General features: G+C 41.3%; 1 protein-coding gene across 1 annotated transcript; it reads left to right on the forward strand.

Moving 5' to 3' along the window:
* Positions 1-1465: 1465 nt before the first annotated feature.
* On the forward strand, positions 1466-13688 carry LOC106092818 (galectin-8). The gene is made up of 4 exons (XM_013259742.2): positions 1466-1543; positions 3503-3638; positions 12749-13330; positions 13388-13688. The coding sequence occupies exons 2-4, from the start codon at positions 3538-3540 to the stop codon at positions 13662-13664; spliced, it is 960 nt and encodes a 319-aa protein (XP_013115196.1). The 5' UTR covers positions 1466-1543; positions 3503-3537; the 3' UTR covers positions 13665-13688.
* The last annotated feature ends 10523 nt before the right edge of the window (positions 13689-24211 follow it).

Raw genomic sequence — 24211 nt, forward strand, 5'->3', positions numbered from 1 at the left:
TTTGGCATGAGGTGTTTTTTTATGACTTGTGCTAAGTATGGTTCAAATCAGTCCATAACCTGATATAGCTGCCATATACACCGATCTTGGGTCTTGACTACTTGAGCCTCTAGAGGGCGCAATTCCTATCAGATTTAAATGAATTTTTGCACGACGTGTTTTGTTATGATATCCAACAATTGTGCCAAGTATGGTTCAAATCAGTCCATAACCTGATATAGCTGCCATATAAACCGATTTGGGGTCTTGACTTCTTGAGCCAGTTGAAGGCGCAATTTTTATCCGATTTGAATGAATTTTTGACCGAAGTATTTTGTCATGATATTCAACAACTGTGCCAATTATTGTTCAAATCGGTCAATAACCTGATATAGCTGTCATATAAACCGATCTTGGGTCTTGACTAATTGAGCCTCTAGAGGGCGCAATTCTTATCGGATTGGAATAAAATTTTGCACGACGTGTTTTGTTATGATATCCAACAATTGTGCCTAGTATGGTTCAAATCGGTTCATAAGCTGATATAGCTGTCATATAAACAGATCTGGGCACTTGATTTCTTCAGCTTCTAGAGGTCGCAATTCCTATCCGATTTGGCTGAACTTTTGCATGACGTATTTTATTCTTACTTTCAACAACTGTGTCAAATAAGGTTTAAATCGCATTATAACCTGATATAGCTATCATATAAACCGATCTGGGATCTTGACTTATTGAGCCTCTAGAGGTCGCAATTATTATCCGATTTGCCTGAAATTTTGTACGACGGATTCTCTAATGGCCATCAACATACGGCTTTTATTATGGTCTGAATCGATGTATAGCCTGATACAGCTCCCATATAAATCGATATCTCTATTTTACTTCTTGAGCCCCCAAAGGGCGTAATTCTTATTCGAATTGGCTGACATTTTACACAGGTCTCCAACATATAATATAATTGTGGTCCAAACCGGACCATATCTTGATATCGCTCTAATAGCAGAGCAAATCTTTTCTTATATCCTTTTTTTGCCTAAGAAGAGATGCTGGGAAAAGAACTCGACAAATGCGATCCATGGTGGAGGGTATATAAGGTTCGGCCCGGCCGAACTTAGCACGCTCTTACTTGTTATTAATAGATAGATTATAAGGGTCGGGTATGGACATTTCCAAGTGTTGTGAAATGAATGTCCTTCGGTATTGGGTATAAAACCGAAAAGACGACATACCTGGAATGACTATGCTGTGCCCCTAAGTGGAATCGAGTTCAGTAAAGTATTCATACACAAGCAATGAAATATGGTTTGCTTTATTTTAAAAAAAATCTTCGAATTTCTAAAACAAAGTTGTCTTAAAATCAATTTTCAATGATTTTCAAAATAAAATTTCCTTCTACCCTTCTGCTGCTCCTTAATTGCCCATCAGTGTAAAAGTTTACTACCTCAAAGTAAAGCATACAATAAATAGCAAAGACAACAGTTTCATGTTCTCAGTTTGAATTCGTTAGTTGGTGGAAAGCATTCGTAGCATCTTTGAATTGGGGCAGGTGATTGGGCAACGCGTTAGTATTAACAAAAAATATTTTTTTTTATATTTTCGTGAATTTTTTTATGTTAAAAACATGCTCAAAAAAAAACTGAAAATTATAAAATTTTTTTTTTAAATTCTCAAAACAAGTGCTTGGTGAAAAACTAGTTTTTTAAGGAATTTTGCAAAAAAAATCCCCCAAACTCTACGATGTCAAGTTCAAATACTACAAATGCTGCAAATGTTCCGCAAATCTAAAACCTATCTGGCAATTTGACAAAAAAACACTTGCCATTCGATTCAATTGACAAAATCAGTGAATATAAACAATAACAAAATAAAAAAACGCATCGAAACAAATGCTTCCGTTTTTTATACTTTGGTTTTAGAAAAAAATCAAATGAATTTTTTCTCGCATGAGATAAAACGCAAACAAATGAAATTTAGGTTCAAAATTTAAATGCAGTGCTTAGTTAAATGATATGGCCAATGGAGCCCACTGTGGCTCGAGGGTTAGCATGTCCAAACATCTGGCTTCATGTCCCCTCACTTATGCTGGATTACATTGCCAAATTTCCCCTACCACAACGGTGTCGCTTGTCCTTTGGACTCGGCATGAAAATGGACATTTTATGTCCATTGTCTCTTGGAGACTTTTGTTGGGTTTTGCGTTACTTTTGTCGGTGGCTACGGTGATTGTTGCGTTGTTGACGGCTGGTATTTGGATGGTTTGAATTCTAATGGAGTCGAGTGTGATTTTTGGCGGGCGGCAGATATGGGCCTAGCTAATTTTTTCGATGGAGGTGTAGATGATGTTAGCTTGGTGGAGTGCTGCACTTTGCAGGCTGTTGTTTATGGAAGATGAGATTGAGTTGTCAAAGCGTTTGACGTTTTTATACGAAGGATAGGGGGAATATTAATTTTGTCATACCGTTTGCAACACATCGAAATATCCATTTCCAACCCTATAGAGTATATATATACTTGATCAGCGCAAAAATCTAAGACGATCTAGACATGTCCGTCCGTCGGTCTGTTGAAATCACGTTACAGTTTTTCAAAATAGAGCAATTGAGCTGAAACTTTGCACAGATTCTTTTTTTGTCCATAAGCAGGTAAACTTCGAAGATGGGCTATATCGGACTATATCTTGATATAGCCCCCATATAGACCGATCCGCCGATTTAGGGTTATAGGCCCATTAATGCCACCATTTTCCTGAAATGTGGAATAGTGAGTTGTGTTAGGCCCTTCAACATTCTTCGTCAATTTGGCACAGATCGGTCCAGACTTGGATATAGCTGCCATATAGACTGATCCTCCGAATTAGGGTCTTAGGCCCATAAAAGCCACATTTACTATACGATTTTGATGAAATTTGGGACAGTGAGTTGTGTTAGGCCCCTCGACATTCTTCGCTAATTGAGCCCAGATCGGTCCAGATTTGGATATAGCTGCCGATCCTCCGATTTAGGGTCTTTGGCCCATAAAAGCCAAATTTATTATCCGATTTTAAGAAATGTTGCAATAAAGTGCTATTTTGTTAACCGATTCTCTCGAAATTGGACAGGAAGGATTTTCCTATGACTTTTAATATTACTGATGAATTTCATAGAAATCGGTTCAGATTTAGATATAGTTGCCATGAATATATATCGCTCGATTTTCACTCCTAGATCCACTGCAGGCGCATTCATTGACTAATCTTCTCAAAAATTTTGTACAACGCTTTCCTAGACGACTTCCACAATATATAGAAAATTTAGTCGAAATCGGTTCAGATTTAGATATAGCTCCCATGTATATGATCGTCCGATTATGAGAAATATTGCAATAAAGTGCTTATTTGTTAACCGATTCTGTCGAAATTTGTCAGTAGGGATTTTCTTATGACCTTTTTTGCCCTTCCTTACTGGTTTTATTTTATTAATCGATTAAATTATCGATTAACTACAATTTATCAATAACAATCTTTTTCATTGACTATTTTCAGGTATCTGAAGCTGAATAAACACATCCATCTATCAAATGGAAAATTTTACAACAGAATTCAATGGCACGCTGTCACATCATTTGGATCGGGGGCAATATTTTGAAATTGAATTGCAGACTATTGAAAATGCTAAGAAGTAAGTACATGCTGACGGATTAGATGATCTACACAGAAAAGATTTGCTCTGCTATTAGAGCGATATCAAGATATGGTCCGGTTTGGACCACAATTAAATTGTATGTTGGAGACCTGTGTAAAATGTCTGCCAATTCGAATAAGAATTGCGCCATTTTGAGGCTCAATAAGTAAAATAGAGAGATCGATTTATATGGGAGCTGTATCGGGCTATAGACCGATTCAGACCATAATACTCACCTATGTTGATAGTCATGAGAGGATCTGTCGTACAAAATTTTAGGCAATTTGGATAATAATTGCGACCTCTAGAGGCTCAAGAAGTCAAGATCCCAGATCGGTTTATATGGCAGCTATATCAGGTTATGTACCGATTTGAAACTTATTTTAAACAGTTGTTGAAAGTAAGAATAAAATACGTCATGCAAAATTTCAGCCAAATCGGATAGGAATTGCACCCACTAAAAGTTCAAGAAGTCAAGTCCCCAGATCTGTTTATATGACAGCTATATCAGATTACGCACCGATTTGAACCATACTTGGCACAGTTGTTGGATATCATAACAAAATACTTGGTGCTAAAATTAATTCAAATCGGATGAGAATTGCGCCCTCTAGAGGCTCAAGAAGCCAAGACCCAAGATCGGTTTATATGGCAGCTATATCAGGTTATGGACCGATTTGAACCATACTTGGCGCAGTTTTTGGATATCATAAAAAAACACGTCGAGCAAAATTTCATTCCAATCGGATAAGAATTGCGCACTCTAGAGGCTCAAGAAGTCAAGACCCAAGATCGGTTTATATGGGAGCTATATCAAAACATGGACCGATTTAAACCATACTTGACACAGTTGTTGAATATCATAAAAAAACACGTCGAGAAAATTTCATTCCAATCGGATAGGAATTGCGCCCTCTAGAGGCTCAAGAAGTCAAGACCCAAGATCGGTTTATATGGCAGCTATATCAGGTTATGGACCGATTTAAACCATACTTGGCACAGTTTTTGGATATCATAACAAAACATGTCGTACAAAATTTCATTACAATCGGATAGGAATTACACACTCTAGAGGCTCAAGAAGTCAAGACCCAAGATCGGTTTATAAGGCAGCTATATCAAAACATGGACCGATATGGCCCACTTACAATACCAACCGATCTACACTTATAAAAAGTATTTGCGTAAAATTTCAAGCGGCTAGCTTTACTCCTTCGGAAATTAGCGTGCTTTCGACAGACAGACGGACGGACATGGCTCGATCGACAAAAAATGTCGCAACGATCAAAAATATATATACTTTATGGGGTCTCAGACGAATATTTCGAGTAGTTACAAACAGAATGACGAAATTAGTATGCCCCCCACCCTATGGTGGAGGGTATAAAAACAAGTAAAACGGCATTAAGTTCGGCGCGTCCGAACTTTGGATACCCACCACCTCGGTGGTATCCTTTCGTCACAATTCGATGACTTAAGCACCAAAATTCGGCACGGAAATTGAGTATATATGTCACTATTCAATTTTTGTAGAACAAAATTTTGGTCTTATTGGCAAATATATCCAATTATAAACCGATCTGAACCATATTAAGGTCGGATATCGGGTGGCTCAGAAAAACTAACTGCTTCAAATTTTAGCGAAATAGGTTAAAAAATAAAGTTTTTATGGGCATTTGACCCTTTATCGGAAGATCGGTGTATATGGCAGCTATATCTAAATATAGACCGATCTGTACCATATTTGGGTCGAATGTTGAGAGGCTTGAAACTGCGCACTGTTCCAAATTTCAGCGAAATCGGATAAAAAATAAAGCTTTTATAGCCTTCAGACCCTTTATCGGAAGATCGGTCTATATGGCAGCTATATCTAAATATTGTCCGATCTGAACCATACATAAGTCAGATGTCGGGAGGCTTAAAATAACCCACTGTTTTAAATTTCAGCAAAATTGGGTAACAAATAGAGGTTTTATGGGCTTCAGAACTTTATCGGCAGATCGGTCTATATGGCAGTTATATCTAAATATAGTCCGATCCATACCAAATTTGGGTCAGATATCGGGAGGCCTAAAACTACTCAGCGGTTAAAATGTCAGCAAAATCAAAAACTTAACCAGCGTGCATCAAAAAGACACATCGTTGCCAAATTTCAGCTCAATATCTCAATTTTTATACCCACCACCGAACGATGGGGTTATATTCATTTTGTCATTCCGTTTGCAACACATCGAAATATCCATTTCCGACCCTATAAAGTATATATATTCTTGATCAGCGTAAAAATCTAAGACGATCTAGCCATGTCCGTCCGTCTGTCTGTTGAAATCACGCTACAGTCTTTAAAAAAAGAGATATTGAGCTGAAATTTTGCACAGATTCTTTTTTTGTTCATAAGCAGTTCGAAGATGGGCTATATCGGACTATATCTTGATATAGCCCCCATATAGACCGATCCGCCGATTTAGGGTCTTAGGCCCATAAAAGCCACATTTATTATCCGATTTTGTTGAAATTTGGGACAGTGAGTTGTGTTAGGCCCTTCGACATCCTTTGTCAATTTGGCTCAGATCGGTCCAAATTTGGATATAGCTGTCATATAGACCGATCCTCCGATTTAGGGTCTTAGGCCCATAAAAGCCACATTTATGGTCCGATTTCGCTGAAATTTGGGACAGTGAGTTGTCTTAGGCCCTTTGACATGTTTCTTTAATTTGGTTCAGATCGGTTCAGATTTGGATATAGCTGCCATATAGACCGATCCTCCGGTTTAGGGTCTTAGGCCCACAAAAGCCACATTCATTATCCGATTTTGCTGAAATTTGGGACAGTGAGATGTGTTAGGCCCTTTGACATATTTCTTCAATTTGGTCCAGATCGGTTCAAATTTGGATATAGCTGCCATATAGACCGATTTCTTGATTTATGGTTTTGGGCCCATAAAATGCTCATTTATTGCCCGATGTCCCCGAAATTTGGAACAGTGAGTTAAGTTAAGCCCCTTGACATACTTCTGCAATATCGCACAGATCGGTCCAGATTTGGATATAGCTGCCATATAGACCGATATCTAGGTTTTAGGTTTTGGGGCCATAAAAGACGCATTTATTGTCCGATGTCGCTGTAATTTGAGACAGTGAGTTTGGGTAGGCTCTTCGACGTCCTTCTTCAATTTTGCCCAGATCGGTCCAGATTTGAATATAGCTGCCATATAGACCGATCTCTGGATTTAAGGTTTAGGGCCCATAAAAGAGGCATTTATTATCCGATTTCGCCGAAATTTGGGACAGTGCTTAGTGTTAGCGTCTTCGACATGTTTATGCAACTTGGCCCAAATCGGTCCAGATTTGGATATAGCTGCCATGTAGACCGATATCTCGATTTAAAGTCTTGGCCCCATAAAAGGCGCATTTATAATCCGATTTCACTGAAATTTGACACAGTGACTTATAATCGGCTTTTCGACATCCGTGTCGTATATAGTTCAGATCGGTATGAGGTATATGAGTATAAGGTATGAAATTTTCACCGAATTTTGATGAAAGGTGGTTTACATATATACCCGAGGTGGTGGGTATTCAAAGTTCGGCCCGGCCGAACATAACGCCTTTTTACTTGTTTTTTACAACAGACGGACGGACAGATACATGGACATCTTTAAATCGTCTTAGAATTTTGCGACGATCCGAAATATATATACTTTGTGGGGTCGGAAATTGATATGTCGATGTGTTGCAAACGGAATGACTGAATGAATATAAAAAGAAAATACTTCCAGTTGAACCACAAACAATTCCGGACTGGCCACCTACGAAAACTTGGGTTCGCCCTTAGCCGACCTACCGCCAGCACAAAGAGTATGCGCAAAATGAAATACACAAGGACGACATGCCAAAATACGAGCAGGGCAAAACAGCCCTCAATAGCAATGCAACACAGATCAGCTTCAACCGGAACTTAACAGTAAACGCGGCCATAAAACCGAAACCAAAGTCTGGACGGTCCTGTATAAACGTCCCGTCACGATAAGATGAGGTAAGGTTAGATTGAAAATAGGGTGCGGATATCAATCCACCACCTGTAATCGCTCTAAATACTAAAAAGTAACCTCGACAAAGAATATCTAAGTCAAGAATTCTGTGCTCTATACAAAATTCCTAATTGTTTGACATACCACGCCTCTAAGTTGGTTCATGTCTGCTATTGTGTCCCCACCCAAGTGCCAGTGTCTGTTAGCCCCGAAAGCCGGGCAATGACATAGAAAATGCTCCAACGTCTCATCAAACTCTTCACATGCTCTACACATGCTATCACTTGTCGAACCGATTTTACATCAGTGTGCTCGTTTCGTATGTGTCCCGTTATAATACCAATAACTATATTGACCTCCTTCATACTTACTTTCACTAATAGCCTCGTCTTCTCATAATCTGGGTCTCCCCGTAAGATTATCGTTGTTCGCTGTTACATAGTGTTTCGAACTCGGGCATCGTCGTCCCGTAAGACTTCGGGTTAACTAAGTTTTTTGACGGCAGTCCTCTGGCCTTCACTGCCAAATCGTCTGCTCTTTCATTCCGCCTTATTCCACTATGACCTGGCAGCCAATCAAGGCGAATCGCGACATCCTCATAGAAGACACTAATCTTCTTCTTACACTCTAAAACTGTTCGTGACCTTACCACGTGGTTGTTATTACCCTAATGACCAGTTTAATGTCCTTAAGATGATCAGACTCATTGTCCTCGCTTTTTACACCACAGCACCTCCGCATTGCGTGATTGCACGGATCTCCCCCTGCAGAACGGTATTATGGTCAGGCAGTCGAAAACAAATCTGAGTTCCTGGGTTTTCAATGTAAATCCCCTTCATGAATAATTTTCCATCTATCATCAAGACGCACCAAAAGAAACTCTTTGAGTTGTCTAACATCCCCATCTGCCAGCTTAGGAGCAATGAGCCAATTCTCGAGCCCTCATGGAATTCCCTTTCACACAATGTACAGGACAGCCATGTAAGGCACGAGCAGCACCCCAAACAAACGCTGTAGTGCATCTGCCGATACAGTGCTACACACTGGCAATCGTACCAGCATAGCCATCCTTTTGGCAAGAGAGAATCTTCCTCCTTCCCAGGAAGGTCATGGCTATTCCATAACAGACGGGTGCCCCATAACCCCAATCACTTAACCATTCCGTTGACTCCAGCCATTCTCTCCTTCACTCGATCTAAATAAACTCATTCTCAGTCCCTCTCAGATATTTCACAAGCACTACGTTTCTGAGGCTAGCTACGCCAGATCGAATTGTTGATGTACAATTCCGCGTTAATATGCCCTTGAGCAATATTGACGGGGTTTTGTCCTCCGCAACGTCAACACCAACACGATCGCTCCATTTGCACACAATAACCATCCACTGCTCACCCAAGCTTCCAGCGCAAGTGTGGAATCTTCTTCGTCTAGGATAATCAGCTCATCTGAATATGCATTGATCTTACAGGACCCAGCCAAATGCCTCAGCAGTGGATCCATCATGAGTTTCCATATGTATGGCGAACAGATGAACCAATGAAGACAGTCTCGGTCAATATCCTTCCAAACCGCACCGATGGCGACAACCACGCAAGCTCTTTCATTACTGAAGTAACTAGGGCAGCGAGAAAGTCTAAGACCCTAATCAGTAAACCATTTCGGCGTTTCCAGTCATTCTCTCCTTCATTCGATCCATATAAACCAGGTAACCCATTTTCATCGAAAAACAGTGACTCCCAGATATTTTACGAGCACTACGTTTCTGATGCTAATTTCGCCAAATCGAATCCACGATAGACGATTCTACGACACTATACCCTTAAGCAACGTTGACACGGTTTATTCTACGCCATGTCAACGCCAACACGATCGCTCCATTTGCGCACAATGCCAATGGCCTGCTTACCCTCAGTTTCGAGCACAAGTGTGGAATCTCCATCAACCAGGATAAACAGCTGATCCGAATAAGCATTGATCTTGAAGGACTCAACCAAATGCCTCAGTAGCGGATCCATCATGAGATTCCATATTTATTGGGCACAAATGGACCCCTTAGGGCAGCCTCTTTAATATCCTTCCAAACCGTATTGCTAGCACCAACCACGCAAGCTTTTTATAACCTCCACCATAAGATGGGGGGTATACTTATTTCGTCATTCTGATTGTAAGTACTCGAAATATTCGTCTTAGACCCCATAAAGTATATACATTCTTGATCGTCGTGTAATTTTATGTCGATCTAGCCATGTCCGTCCGTCCGTCCGTCCGTCTGTCTATCGAAGGCACGCTAACTTCCGAAGGAGTAAAGCTAGCCGCTTGAAATTTTGCACAAATACTTCTTATCAGTGTAGGTCGGTTTTTATTGTAAATGGGCCATATCGGTCCATGTTATGATATAGCTGCCATATAAACCGATCTGGGGTCTTGACTTCTTGAGCCTCAAGAGTGCGCAATTCTTATCCGATTGGAATGAAATTTTGCACTACGTGTTTTGTTATGATATCCAACAATTGTGCCAAGTATGGTTCAAATCGGTTCATAACCTGATATAGCTGCCACATAAACCGATCTTGGGTCTTGACTTCTTGAGCCTCTAGAGGGCGCAATTCTTATCCAATTTGAATGAATTTTGGCACGTAGTATTTTGTTATGATATCCAACAACTGTGCCAAGTATGGTTCAAATCGGACCATAACCTTATATAGCTGTCATATAAACCGATCTTGGGTCTTACTTCTTGAGCCTCTAGAGTACGCAATTCTTATCCGATTGGAATGAAATTTTGCACGACGTGTTTTGTTATGATATCCAACAACTGTGCCAAGTATGGTTCAAATCGGTTCATAACCTGATATAGCTGTCATATAAACCGATCTTGGGTCTTGACTTCTTGAGCCTCTAGAGGGCGCAATTCTTATCCGATTGGAATGAAATTTTGCACAACGTGTTTTCTTATGATATCCAACAACTGTGCCAAATATGTTCAAATCGGTCCATAACCTTATATAGCTGTCATATAAACCGATCTTGGGTCTTGATTTCTTGAGCCTCTAGAGGGCGCAATTCTTATCCAATTTGAATGAATTTTGGCACGTAGTATTTTGTTATGATATCCAACAACTGTGCCAAATATGGTTCAAATCGGTTCATAACCTGATATAGCTGTCATATAAACCGATCTGGGGTCTTGACTTCTTGAGCCTCTAGAGGGCGCAATTCTTATCCGATTGGAATGAAATTTTGCACGACGTGTTTCGTTATTATATCCAACAACTGTGCCAAATATGGTTCAAGTCGGTCCATAACCTTATATAGCTGTCATATAAACCGATCTGGGGTCTTGACTTCTTGAGCCTCTAGAGGGCGCAATTCTTATCCAATTTGAATGAATTTTGGCACGTAGTATTTTGTGGTGATATCCAACAACTGTGCCAAATATGGTACAAATCGGTCCATAACCTTATATAGCTGTCATATAAACCGATCTAGGGTCTTGAATTCTTGAGCCTCTAGAGGGCGCAATTCTTATCCGATTTGCCTGAAATTTTGTACGACGGATTCTCTCATGACCATTAACATACGTGTTTATTATGGTCCGAATCGGTCTATAGCCCGATACAGCTCCCATATAAATCGATCTCTCTATTTTACTTCTTGAGCCCACAAAGAGCGCAATTCTTATTCGAATTGGCTGACATTTTACACAGGTCTCCAACATAAATATAATTTAATTGTGGTCCAAACCGGACCATATCTTAATATCGCTCTAATCGCAGAGCAAATCTTTTCTTATATCCGTTTTTTTTTTTTTGCCTAAGAAGAGATGCCGGGAAAAAAACTCGACAAATGCGATCCATGGTGGAGGGTATATAAGATTCGGCCCGGCCGAACTTAGCACGCTTCAACTTGTTCATTACTGAAGTAACTATGCCAGAGAGTAAGTTTCCGACAAGCTTTTTCGCCTAATTTCATCAGTACACTACGCCATTAGGGCAAATCGAACACGACTTTGAAATCAGCATATATGCCAAGGACAAATTTGGCGCTCGACTCGATCACACAGTCCTGCACATGGATCTAAGCATTTACAGAGCTCTTTTCCTTCTGAAAGCCGAACTGGTACGGGAGGGTACCCACCTCGTAGACCCCCAGATGACATGTCACCATTATCTTTTCCAATAGTTTTGCAAGCATGGAGGGGGGGAAACTGATGCCGCGTTACGATCTTCATGAGAATTTAAGGTTCAAAGAAAGTTTGCTAGGATGACATGATCCTCAAAATAGCAGTTGCCGCTATCAAAAGTGTTGCCCTATTTTGAGCTTTTATCAAATTTTGTGAGGTAGAGCACCTCCCATGGCAGCCCTAGTTGAGCCGCTAATTTTGCAGTCTTCCTTAATGCGTTTTCATTACTGAAGTAACTACGGCAGCGAGAAAGTCTAAGACCCCAATCACTAAACCATTCCGGCGTTTCCAGTCATTATCTCCATCATTCGAACCATATGAACCAGTTAACCCATTCTTTTCGAACAACAGTCATTCCCAGATATTTCGTTTCTGATCCTCCTCCAGATCGAATTGTGAATGGACAATTTCACGACAATATGCCCTTGAGCAATATTGACACGGTTTTGTCCTCCGCCACGTCAACACCAAAATGATCGCTGCATTCGCGCACAATGTCCACTAAAATCCAAATATTTGGGTTTGTCTGGTTTTGGGATGGCTATAATTCTACAAATCAGCCATAAGTCCCCATAAGTCGAGAGGTTGAATACCCGAGATAGGAACCTTGCTCAATTTATTGATACATGCTTCATCATATTGGTAGCAGTCCCATCAGAAGTTTTCGCGGATTTTATTGCAGTCATCGGATAAGACCAGGTTCAGGTTTAAGGGTTATGATGGTGTATGGAGATTCCTGCTCCCCCCTCTCTTGATTTAAACTAGGCGTTCCACATTAGGAGGAACTAAATTTCTTGGCGGGTTTCATCGCCATCTTCGGTTTTTTGTGTTTTGTACTCATCTTCCTCCTTGCCACCTTGAAATTTTTTTCCTCCCTTATTTTATGCTTCACAGGTTCCACATTTCACTGGCCAAGGAAAAACTCAACAAAAATCAAGATGCCGACATTGCTATGTATCTCTTGGTGAACATTGCCGACAAAAAGATTTCAGCCAATTCACGCTACGGTGGAGATTGGATCAATGCCATTGAGGCCGAATGTGATATAAGCGATGCCTTGAAACAGCCTCTCAAAATCACCATACATTTGTGGGAGGAGAGTTTCAATGTGGCCATCAATGGTGATCATAAGATACGCCTGTACTATTGCGGCAACATTCACCTGGTGCAGGCCATACAAATTGAAGATGACATTAAGCGCATTACCAGAATCGACCATCGCAACACGTATCCCAAGCCATGGCCCCTATGGTGTCGTGTACACCATAGTGCTTTGGGTGAGACCAACTATTTTAGCAGTGATGTGCCCAGGGCACCCCATCAGGGTCTTATGGTGGTCATAAGGGTACGATGTTATGGTGAAATGGGTCGTTTGAACATCAATACCAAGCATGAGGAGAGGGGAAAACTATTTGCCCACTTTTGCATAAGATTTGATCAGAATTTAGTGATATGCAACAGCATGCAGGATGGACTGTGAGTAGGATCTATTGTAACATCCTATTTTTACACCTAATGTACCCTTTCTTTCAGTTACGATCAAGAGGAACGTGCTAACAGCTTCCCTTTTGATTTTTCCCGAGATTTTCGCATTGGCATTGCGTGTGGCGAAAAGGCTTTCTTGCTTGCAGTCAATGGCACCAATTTGTGCACATTCGCCTACCGGGATTGGGAAGAGTGTCAGTTGTCCACTGTGGGCGGTTTCAATATGACCAGTACTCATGGCCTACAATTTAAGGTTACCGAATTTGATTATGTACAATTGAATGGGCCCGAGTGTAAAAATTTCGAAATGCAAACAATGAACTAAGAAAAAGTTTTATGATTAAGGAATTAAATTTAAAAAAAATATATAAAGAAAAAAATTTAAAAAAAAATTTTTTGTTACACCAGATGTCTAAATCTCAATTTAGGGCGTTAACGAAATCAAAGTATTCTCTAAAAAAAACTTCAAAGAGTTCTGAGTGTTCGGAAACAAGGGGTCTTTATCTGAAGTTTCTTTCAAACAATTCTGATCAGAGGAAACCTTAAGGTGGGCTATAAGTTCGTATGTTGAGGTTAGGCGAGCATTTGCTCTGTTTTTTCTTACACTGGACCCCCATAAGTCCTAACAAGCCTCCGTCTTCCGGCAAGATCAGGTTTTTTCTTTTTGCGGTTCAGAATCGTAAAATCATTTACGCATGTGACGAATTCATCTCTCGCCTTATGCCGGACACCGTTATCAACGGTACCGGCTAAAAAACCCACCCTGTGTCACCGCTGGTGATTTGGTGTAAAATAATGCCAGCCGTGCTGTGCAACATAAATGCCGTAAAGACACCAACTTGGTGTGGCACGTTTCGGCTAAAAAAGAAGCCTCAGAATCCAAATGAGCTTTAGCAGTGAGTCATACGCTCACATCCTATTGCTCAAGGTCTGATCAGTAATGCTTGATCTTCTTCCGTTATACTGAATGGTATAAAAAGTGCAAGGCCAGCTTTTAAACGGACAGTCACGTCCTATTGCTCAAGGTCTGATCAGTAATGCTTGATCTTCTTCTTCTGTTATACTGAATGGTATAAAAAGTACAAGGCCAGCCTGAAAGCGGACAGTCAAGTGTGAAGTGCAAGAGGGGCAGTATCCAAGTAAATGGAGTGAACAACTTTAGTGTGCTGAGCCTGAGTGTCAGAGCCTACAAAGGGACATAGTCGCCAGCGTTTTGCCCAATGTCCACTAGAAATAGGAGCCCCTGAGCCAGTTACCACGTGTTCGATCCCTCAACCAACCGCGATCCGGTGACTAAAAACGACGTCACGTCGTGAGTGAGTCATGTCTCCGAAACCAACATAGCCAGCAGCTCGCCTTTAGCCTTCAGGCATAAGAGCTGCTGAGCCCGCAAATACGACCACACGCTTTCTGTGCACCACCATCACCCAGTGATTTTGAGACGTATTCACGCCGTGAGTGAACCACGTCTCCGGAACAAACATAGCCAGCATTTTGCCTTTAGCCTTCAGACATAAGAGCCGCTGAGCCCACGAATAGAACCACGTGGTTTCTGCCTAAGGCCATCACCCCGTGATTTAGTGCCGTATTCACGTCGTGAGTGAACCACGTCTCTGAAACAAACGTAGCCAGCACCTCGCCTTTCGCCTTCAGACATAAGAGCCGCTGAGCCCACGAATAGAACCACGTGGTTTCTGCCCAAGGCCACCACCCCGTGATTTAGAGCCGTATTAAGCCCGTGAGTAAACTACGTCTCCGGAACAAACGTAGTCAGCACCTCGCCTTCGTCCTTCAGGCATAAGAGCCGATGAGCCCGCGAATACTCCCACATGATTCCTGTCCACGACCATTACTCCGCGATTTAGTGCCGTATTAACGCCGTGAGTGAACCACGTCTTCGGAACAAACATAGCCAGCACCTCGCCTTTGGCCTTCAAACACAATAGCCGCTGAGCCCGCGAACACAACCAAGTGGTTTCTGCCCAAGGCAACCATCACCCTGAGATATAGAGCCGTATTAACCCCGTGAGTAAACTACGTCTCCGGAACAAACGTAGCCAGCACCTCGCCTTCGTCCTTCAGGCATAAGAGCCGATGAACCCGCGAATACACCCGTTTATCATCTATCCAAGACCATCACCCCATAATTTAGTGCTGTTTTAAAGCCGTGATTGAACCACGTCTCCGGGATAATTGTATCCAACGCCACGCCTTAGTCCAATATGTCTTCACATTGCAAATTGCAAATTTTGCTCATGAACATTCCACCAAGGAACAGGGGCAAACTTCTCACATATCAAGGAGTGCAGTCCGATTCAAGTTGAAGCTCAATGATAAGGGGCCTTCTTTTTATAGCCAAGTCCGAACGACGTGCCGCTGAGCGACAGAGAGAAGTTTTGCATGGCATATTACTTCACAAATGTTGATGGTCTCGCCAGGATTCGAACCAGGCGTTCAGCGTCATAGGCGGACATGCTAACCTCTGCGCTACGGTGGCCTCCAATATGTCTTCATATAGTCGGACGAAACATACGACAATTCTTACCAAATCCGGAAAGCAATCGTGTGGTGCCGTCAACTGTTGCCTTGGAATTTTTCCAAAATCGGACCGATTCATCGCCAACATCGTTTGTATTTTGTAAGACTTTCGTCAAAAAGTCGGTCCAAGATCATCTACGAATTCGATACCAATGCGGTCCGACATAAAACTTCCCATTCAAAATTTCCATGAAGAGATGTTGTCGGTATGACACGGCTGGGGGAAATCTAATATATTTACCGCCATATCGTACCGATGCGGGAGCAAAATTCCAAGGAAATTCGGATGGGAAGTTTAACGTCGTACCGAATTGGGACCGAATTCCTAGGCCATCTCGGACCGATTGCTTGACGAATGTCTTACAAAATGCAAATGCAAACCAAATATTTTTCCGACACGCCCTACACCACCTGAGACTTACATGAAATTATGATCCGTCTACACCACCTCGGAACAGCTATCGCATTACTTTGAGCTGGTGAGGGGATTTTCAATATCATGTTCGCGTAGGCCTCCGAATTGATAATCTATGCCGCTGCGTCCAGTTCTTTCTTCTTCCTACTCAGTACTTGTTTGTCATATTTCATCACCGCCACCCAGTTCTTTTTGTCTTACTCTGGACTATGGTCCCAGGCAAAATGTCGCCAATAACTGTTTCCCATTCCCCACATCGTTGTGTCCACTCTTGCCGCATTTAATGCATAGTCTCATTTTTTCTTTTCTATCGAACCCCTTGCATTCCCACTGTAGATGTCCTGCTACAAAGCACATGTAGCAGCATTTTTTCTCATCCCAATATTTCAGCCGACAGTTCGTCATTTCAATCAGGAGCCTGCTGGTCCTTAGCTGGTAGGGAGACGAAGGCTCTTTTCTGCTCTCTGGAATTATTGAACAGTGATCTGTTCTGCGATGGCTAGGGAATTCAGGTCGCAAGTATTGTCCCTTTTGGTTTTAGATCCGGTACGACTGCAGCCTCCTTGAGAGACACGCGGAACACCTTCTTATTCCCACCTCTCCCATCACGAGGAGAAAAGTTCCCATTTTCTTCTTCAGGAAGGAGCGGTTGGTCTGGTTTCGCGATAAGCCTTAGGTCTCTAAGCCCTTCTTTCAGCTTTAATATCACGGCCTCCGGTCGCCGCCTAGGTTTCCAAGCCTGTCTTTTTCGCCACGGGGTTCTCTTCAGCGTGTTTGCCTTTTTCTCTAGCCTACTCCTGTCGGCCGTTTTCGCTGGTCGTTTTGTTTCTGCAGCTTTGTCCTTCTTCTTCTTCTAATCAGGGCTTTCATTGGCTGGACTCGGTGAGCTCCTTCTATTTTACACCGTCGAAGGCGTCGACAATAAAAACAAGTAAAAAGGCGTTAAGTTCGGCCGGGCCGAACTTTGGATACCCACTACCTCGGGTATATATGTAAACCACCTTTCATCAAAATTCGGTGAAAATTTCATACCTTATACTCATATACCTCATACCGATCTGAACTATATACGACACGGATGTCGAAAAGCCGAACATAAGTCACTGTGTGAAATTTCAGTGAAATCGGATTATAAATGCGCCTTTTATGGGGCCAAGACTTTAAATCGAGATATCGGTCTACATGGCAGCTATATCCAAATCTGGACCGATTTGGGCCAAGTTGCATAAACATGTCGAAGAGCCTAACACTAAGCACTGTCCCAAATTTCGGCGAAATCGGACAATAAATGCCTCTTTTATGGGCCCCAAACCTTAAATCCAGAGATCGGTCTATCTGGCAGCTATATTCAAATCTGGACCGATCTGGGCAAAATTGAAGAAGGACGTCGAAGAGCCTAATCAAACTCACTGTCTCAAATTTCAGCGACATCGGACAATAAATGCATCTTTTATGGCCCCAAAACCTAAAACCTAGATATCGGTCTATATGGCAGCTATATCCAAATCTGGACCGATCTGTGCGATATTGCAGAAGTATGTCAAGGGGCTTAACTTAACTCACTGTTCCAAATTTCGGGGACATCGGGCAATAAATGAGCATTTTATGGGCCCAAAACCATAAATCAAGAAATCGGTCTATATGGCAGCTATATCCAAATTTGAACCGATCTGGACCAAATTGAAGAAATATGTCAAAGGGCCTAACACATCTCACTGTCCCAAATTTCAGCAAAATCGGATAATGAATGTGGCTATTATGGGCCTTACACCAAAAATCGGAGGATCGATCTATATGGCAGCTATATCCAAATCTGGACCGATCTGAGCCAAATTAACGAAGGATGTCGATGGGCCTTACACAATTCACTGCCCCGAATTTCATCAAAATCAGATAATAAATGTGGCATTTGTGGGCCTAAGACCCTAAACCGGAGGATCGGTCTATATGGCAGCTATATCCAAATATGAACCGATATGGACCAAATTAAAGAAACATGTCAAAGGGCCTAAGACAACTCACTGTCCCAAATTTAAGCGAAATCAGATTATAAATGTGGCTTTTATGGGCCTTAGACCCTAAATCGGAGGATCGGTCTATATGGCAGCTATATCCAAATCTGGACCGATCTGAGCCAAATTGACAAAGGATGTTGAAGGGCCTAACACAACTCACTGTCCTAAATTTCAACAAAATCGGATAATAAATGTGGCTTTTATGGGCCTAAGACCCTAAATCGGCGTATCGGTCTATATGGGGGCTATATCAAGATATAGTCCGATATAGCCCATCTTCGAACTTAACCTGCTTATGGACAAAAAAAGAGTCTGTGCAAAATTTCAGCTCAATATCTCCATTTTTAAAGACTGTAGCGTGATTTCAACAGACAGACGGACGGACATGGCTAGATCGTCTTAGATTTTTACGCTGATGAAGAATATATATACTTTATAGGGTCGGAAATGGATATTTCGATGTGTTGCAAACGGAATGACAAAATGAATATACCCCCATCCTTCGGTGGTGGGTATAAAAATGCTCATTGTGGTCTTAGCTGACTTCCATAATAATGAAATCAGCGTCATCTACAATTCATGCAATACTCACAATCCAACAACATAAACTCAGAACGGTTCTGGGATTTGCTAAATAGCATAATTGTTGCCTAACACAAAACAAGATCTCAAACAAAGTGTAATAACGCCTTATATGAATTCGTTTTGAATTTACTGTTGAATCATGTTTGCTATCTCTGTTGTGTACAGAGTTCGTTATTCCATGTTGTATGGCATGACTACCTTCAACAGAACCAATCACTTATGAGTCGGGTGTGACAAAAGACTGAGCTGGCCCTTAGTAAGGCCTATTGGCAAAATCACGATAGCTGTCGAATGCGCCAAACGCTTGAAATTTTGCACAGATACTTTCTGCGCCCAGCAACACATGGGCTCACAAGATCCGAAATTTAATTACATTTGGGTTAAACTTAGGATTGGAACACACGTACTTTACATCGGATTTATATATAGAAGTCCAAACTCGGAAAGGAAGGTTTCCTTAAGCAGCTTTGACTCCCTTTCTGGCGCAATTACAAATATTTTAAAAGATTTTTCCGGGCAATGAAATCGTTGTTGCTGGCAATTTCAATGTCCACAACTCTTCTTGGCTTTTCCATTCGGGACATACGACTCCGGAGGGTCAATACGCCGAGCTATTCGCCGCGCAGAATGGTCTGATGCAACTACTGAATGAACCGACACATATTTCATGTTTGGAGGGGCACAAACATTAGACTCTTGACCTATTCTTAACATTGCACCCTGAGAAATATGAAGCTAATCTCCTTGCCCCTCTTGGTAATTCCGATCACTGCACCATTTCAGCGTCCTTTTCGTATTCTGCTCTTCGCGCCGCCTCTTCCCCAGCCCTGATGCGGTCAAATTCTGTATACGAAAGAGCACATTGGGCTGAGCTCAACGAAATTTTCCATAATTTTAATTGGAAGCTTTGTTTTCTAAACGGTGCTGCCGAAATGGTGGAGGACGTAATATTAATAGGAATGACATCGTTCATTCCGACTAAGAATCTACCAATTAAATCAAGTGATAAAAGAGGTTGCATTTAGGACTTGGCGTTTAGCAATCAACCACTCCCCGCGATTTATGGTGGAGTTAAAAGGGTCCTTACGGAACTCGACGTTAATAAATCTTCTGGCCAGGACGGTATATCAACGCTTGCCCTTTGTATATACTATACGAGTTGTTGTAGATGGGTTCTCATCCGATGAGTATACATTGACCGCAGGTGTGCCACAAGGCTCTTTCCTATATTCTTCCCTTTTTATACCCTCCATCATAAGATGGGGGTATACTAATTTCGTCATTCTGTTTGTAGCTCCTCGAAATATTCCTCTGAGGCCCCATAAAGTATATATATTCTTGATCGCCATTTTAAGTCGATCTAGCCAAGTCCGTCCGTCTGTCAGTCCGCCTGTCTGTCGAAAGCACGCTAACTTTCGAAGGAGTAAAGATAGCCGCTAGAAATTTTGCATGAATACTTCTTATTAGTGTAGGTCGGTGGGCATTGTAAATGGACCGATCGGTTTATATGGGAGCTATACCAGGTTATAGACCGATTTGGACCGTACATGGCACAGTTGTTGGAAAGAACACAAAGTGCAAAGTTTCAGTATGACAAAAAAGAAGTCAAATCGGGAGATCGGTTTATATGATTAAAGACTATATCAGGTTATTGACTGATTTTGGTCGTACTTGACACATAACAGAACACCACGTACAAAATTTCAGCCAAAATCGGGCAAAAATTGCAGTTTCTAAGGGCTCAAGAAGTCAAATCGAGAGTAAACCGATCTCCCGATTTGACTTCTTGAGCCCTTAGAAACTACAATTTTTGCCGGATTTGGCTGAAATTTTGTACGTGGTGTGGGAGCTATATCAGGTTATAGACCGAATTAAACCGTATTTGAAACAGTTGTTGAAAGTTATGGCAAAACACTTGATGCGAAATTTCAGTCAAATCGGACAAAAATTATGGCTTGTAAGGAGTCAAATCGGGAGATCGGTTTATATGGGAGCTATATCAGATTATAGACCGAATTAAACCGTATTTGGCACAGTTAGTTGATGTCAGAAAAGAACACAAAGTGCAAAGTTTCAGCCAAATAGGACAAAACTTGCGGCTTCCAGAGGCTCAAGAAGTCAAATCGGGAGATCGGTTTATATGGGAGCTATATCTATGTCTAAACCGATATGGCCCATTTACAGTCCCCAATGACCTACTTCATTACTAAATATCTGTGCAAAATTCAGCGCCTATCTTTCGTTCGACTGCTATCGTGATTTCGACAGACGGACGGACGGGCGGACATGGCTAGATCGACTCAGAATGCCGAGACGATCAAGAATATTTCGAGGTGTTACAAACGGAATGACTAGATTAGTATCCTCAATGACCTACGTCATTTCTAAATATCTGTGCAAAATTCAGCGCCTATCTTGACGCGTTCCACTGCTATCGTGATTTCGACAGACGGACGGACGGACATGGCTAGATCGACTCAGAATGCCGAGACGATCAAGAATATTTCGAGGTGTTACAAACGGAATGTCTAGATAAGTATACCTCAATCCTATGGTGGTGGATATAATTATTGGTCCGGTAAATGAATAATAATTTGCAGCTATCGCCACCCTGGCCCAAAGGTTAGCATGTCCGCCTATGACGCTAATAGCCTGGGTTCAAATCTTGGCGAGACACTCAGAAAAAATTTTCAGCAGTGGTTTTCTCCTCCTAATGCTGGTAACACTTGTGAGGTACTATGCCATGTTAAACTTTTCTCCAAAGAGGTGTCGCACTGCGGCACTCCGTTCGGACTCGGCTATAAAAAGGAGGCCCCTTATTATTGAGCTTAAAAACTTGAATCGGACTGCACTCATTGATATGTGAGAAATTTGCCCCTGTTCCATAGTGGAATGTTCATGGACAAAATTTTGCATTTTTGGCTATCGCTTTCAAAGATTTTTTTGAGTGTATATGCGACTTTCATAAACACAAATAACTTAAATCAATTGAGATCGATCCATATAAAGCCACTAGTTTGATCGGCATATTTTTCTGCACCCAAGAATGTCAAGTCGGTATGGATGTCCGTCTGGATTTCTGAACTTTCATTTGATCCCCTTACTGTTCTTGTCAGTCTGCAATTTTTGAAGATTTTTTTTTGTATGACTGGCAGCCCCCATACACCTGATCTCTAATATTGTCCTCATCAGCCCACTTCTTTCTTTTTTGGTGTTGGACGGCCTACATATCGCCAGTAATGCATATCAGATTCGTGTCTACACCGAAATACCTACCATTCGTTTAAAACCCAAATTGTTGCAATCAGTCAACTTGTCTTTTTGGGGCTAAATTTTGATATCAGGCTGGTATCTACACCAAAATAAATAAATTAAGACCCATATTGTTCCATTTGGTCTACTTTACGTTTTTTAGCTTTTTCTGGGTTGGTCGTTCTACCACATTGTTTGGCGTCCAATGTTTGGTCACGTTTCGGTGTGATTATAAGGCCCCACAATTATAGCCCTTGCATAATACCCCAATGTAATAGACATGTAGACATATTCGTTCACATGTAAATCACATGCTGCTGTGTGAACAAAATCTTGTTTGATTGTAGTGGGGTGGGGGGGGTGGTAGTACTTTTTGTTTCCTCACTATAAGAGAGGTTTTTGTTTGAAATAGATTTTAATTCCATTGACATCGAGATATGCTTTTATTCTCCCTTTTTTTGTACACACATTATACAGGTGAGTATGTAACAACGTGTGTAAGAGCGCACTCTATGCTTAATTAACTAAAAACAACAAGTGCAATTGATGTGAGTAATGTTTTTGCATATTGTTGGTATTGTTGTTGTTGTTGTTGTCGATGCCGATGGTTTTGACTATTTGCAACGAACTCGACGACATTCATGCATGCGTACATACGAGTTGGACAAGAGAGCAGATTGATTGAAGTTTTCAGGGTTGCCATAATTTAATTTAGAGAATTATGGGAAAAACAAAAAATTAAATAAAGTGGAATAATATAAAAATAAACCAAAAAAGTACGAAATGGTACATATTTGTACAGCGCGAATGAAAAGGGTTAAAATTATGTACTAGGTCTCAAACTAAAGAGCGTCTCGAAAAAATAAGGTTTGGTAAAAATAATTTTGGAAAATCGTACCGGAATTGGGAGAAATAGTACGTTTAGTACCGCAATGGGTACTATTGGGTACTTTCTTAGTAAAATCCCGTTTACATTGCTCTTTAAATCCGGATTTAATGGCTCGATCATCTGTTTTCCCTTTATAAAATCAGCCGACGAGAGCCTTATATCCAATTTTAATGAGCAATATAAATGGGGTTTAAAGTGAACTAGAGCTCTGAATTTTGGAACTTAGGTGGCAACTTTCATTGGGTGATTATAAGAGTTTTTGGAAATTTTTTTATTTAGTACCAAAAAGGTACGAAATGGACGGATGGATAGAGGTAGAATATTGAAATCTGACTTAAAAGACATTTAGGTGAAAAGACATGAGGGTGAATAGAAAAAACGGAAAAATATTACTGGTAATGGAAGAAAACGTTCGTTTAGTATCGCAATTGGTACCATTTTGGTACTTTCTTTACAGGTGTAGGTAGAGGTCTGTTGGGCAATTAAAAGACTTTTTTCAAAATTCGAACATTTTGGTACTAGAATTGGCACTATTTGGTACTTTTTTATAGATGGAGCTAGTGGTCCGAAATTTGGCATGTAGATACAACTAAGAAATATATGATGGATGACTAAATGGTCTATTCAAAATTAGTACATTTTGGTGCCATTCTTTACTTTCTGTTCATATGTAGCTTGAGGTCTGAAATTTGACATGTAGGTACAACTAAGAAATAAATGATGGATGACCAAATGAGCTATTCACAACCCCAACAAACGGCACATAGGCAATACCGGCAGGAAAACGAATTGCCAATGCCCTCACTCCAGTCGGCACTGGTGACAGGTAGTCGGAGATCCTCCTCGGTATAACCTTCGCATCCATTACATCCACAATCAAACTCTGGCCGCAACCATCCTCCTTCAGCATACCGAGCTGAAGGAGGATGGTCGACCTGCAGTTCCCTTGCGTCCTCCAGAGGCCCCCAAGGCGCGAAATTTGTGCATCTGTTCCCTAAACTTCTCCCAGTCGATCTTCCTCGGATTTCTGTATGGTATCCTTTTCCTCCTCTCGTGCTCGATCTAAAAACATATTCTATAGTCATCCGAAAAGGAGTACTGGGTGGAAACGTTCCAGTCCAAAACCTTCACAGAGTCACTATTCGTCACAAGCGTTATATCTATAACCTGTTTCCTGA

This window comes from Stomoxys calcitrans, chromosome 3 (assembly GCF_963082655.1).
Source record: "Stomoxys calcitrans chromosome 3, idStoCalc2.1, whole genome shotgun sequence".
Classification (NCBI taxonomy): Eukaryota; Metazoa; Arthropoda; class Insecta; order Diptera; family Muscidae; genus Stomoxys; species Stomoxys calcitrans.

What these genes read in the sequence shown, in the direction of transcription:
- LOC106092818 (XM_013259742.2), top strand. Translation starts at nt 3,538, where the DNA reads ATGGAAAATTTTACAACAGAATTCAATGGCACGCTGTCACATCATTTG. An exon ending in ACTATTGAAAATGCTAAGAA is followed by an intron (nt 3,639 to 12,748) that starts GTAAGTACATGC and finishes TATGCTTCACAG; the next exon opens with GTTCCACATTTCACTGGCCA. An exon ending in AACAGCATGCAGGATGGACT is followed by an intron (nt 13,331 to 13,387) that starts GTGAGTAGGATC and finishes CCTTTCTTTCAG; the next exon opens with TTACGATCAAGAGGAACGTG.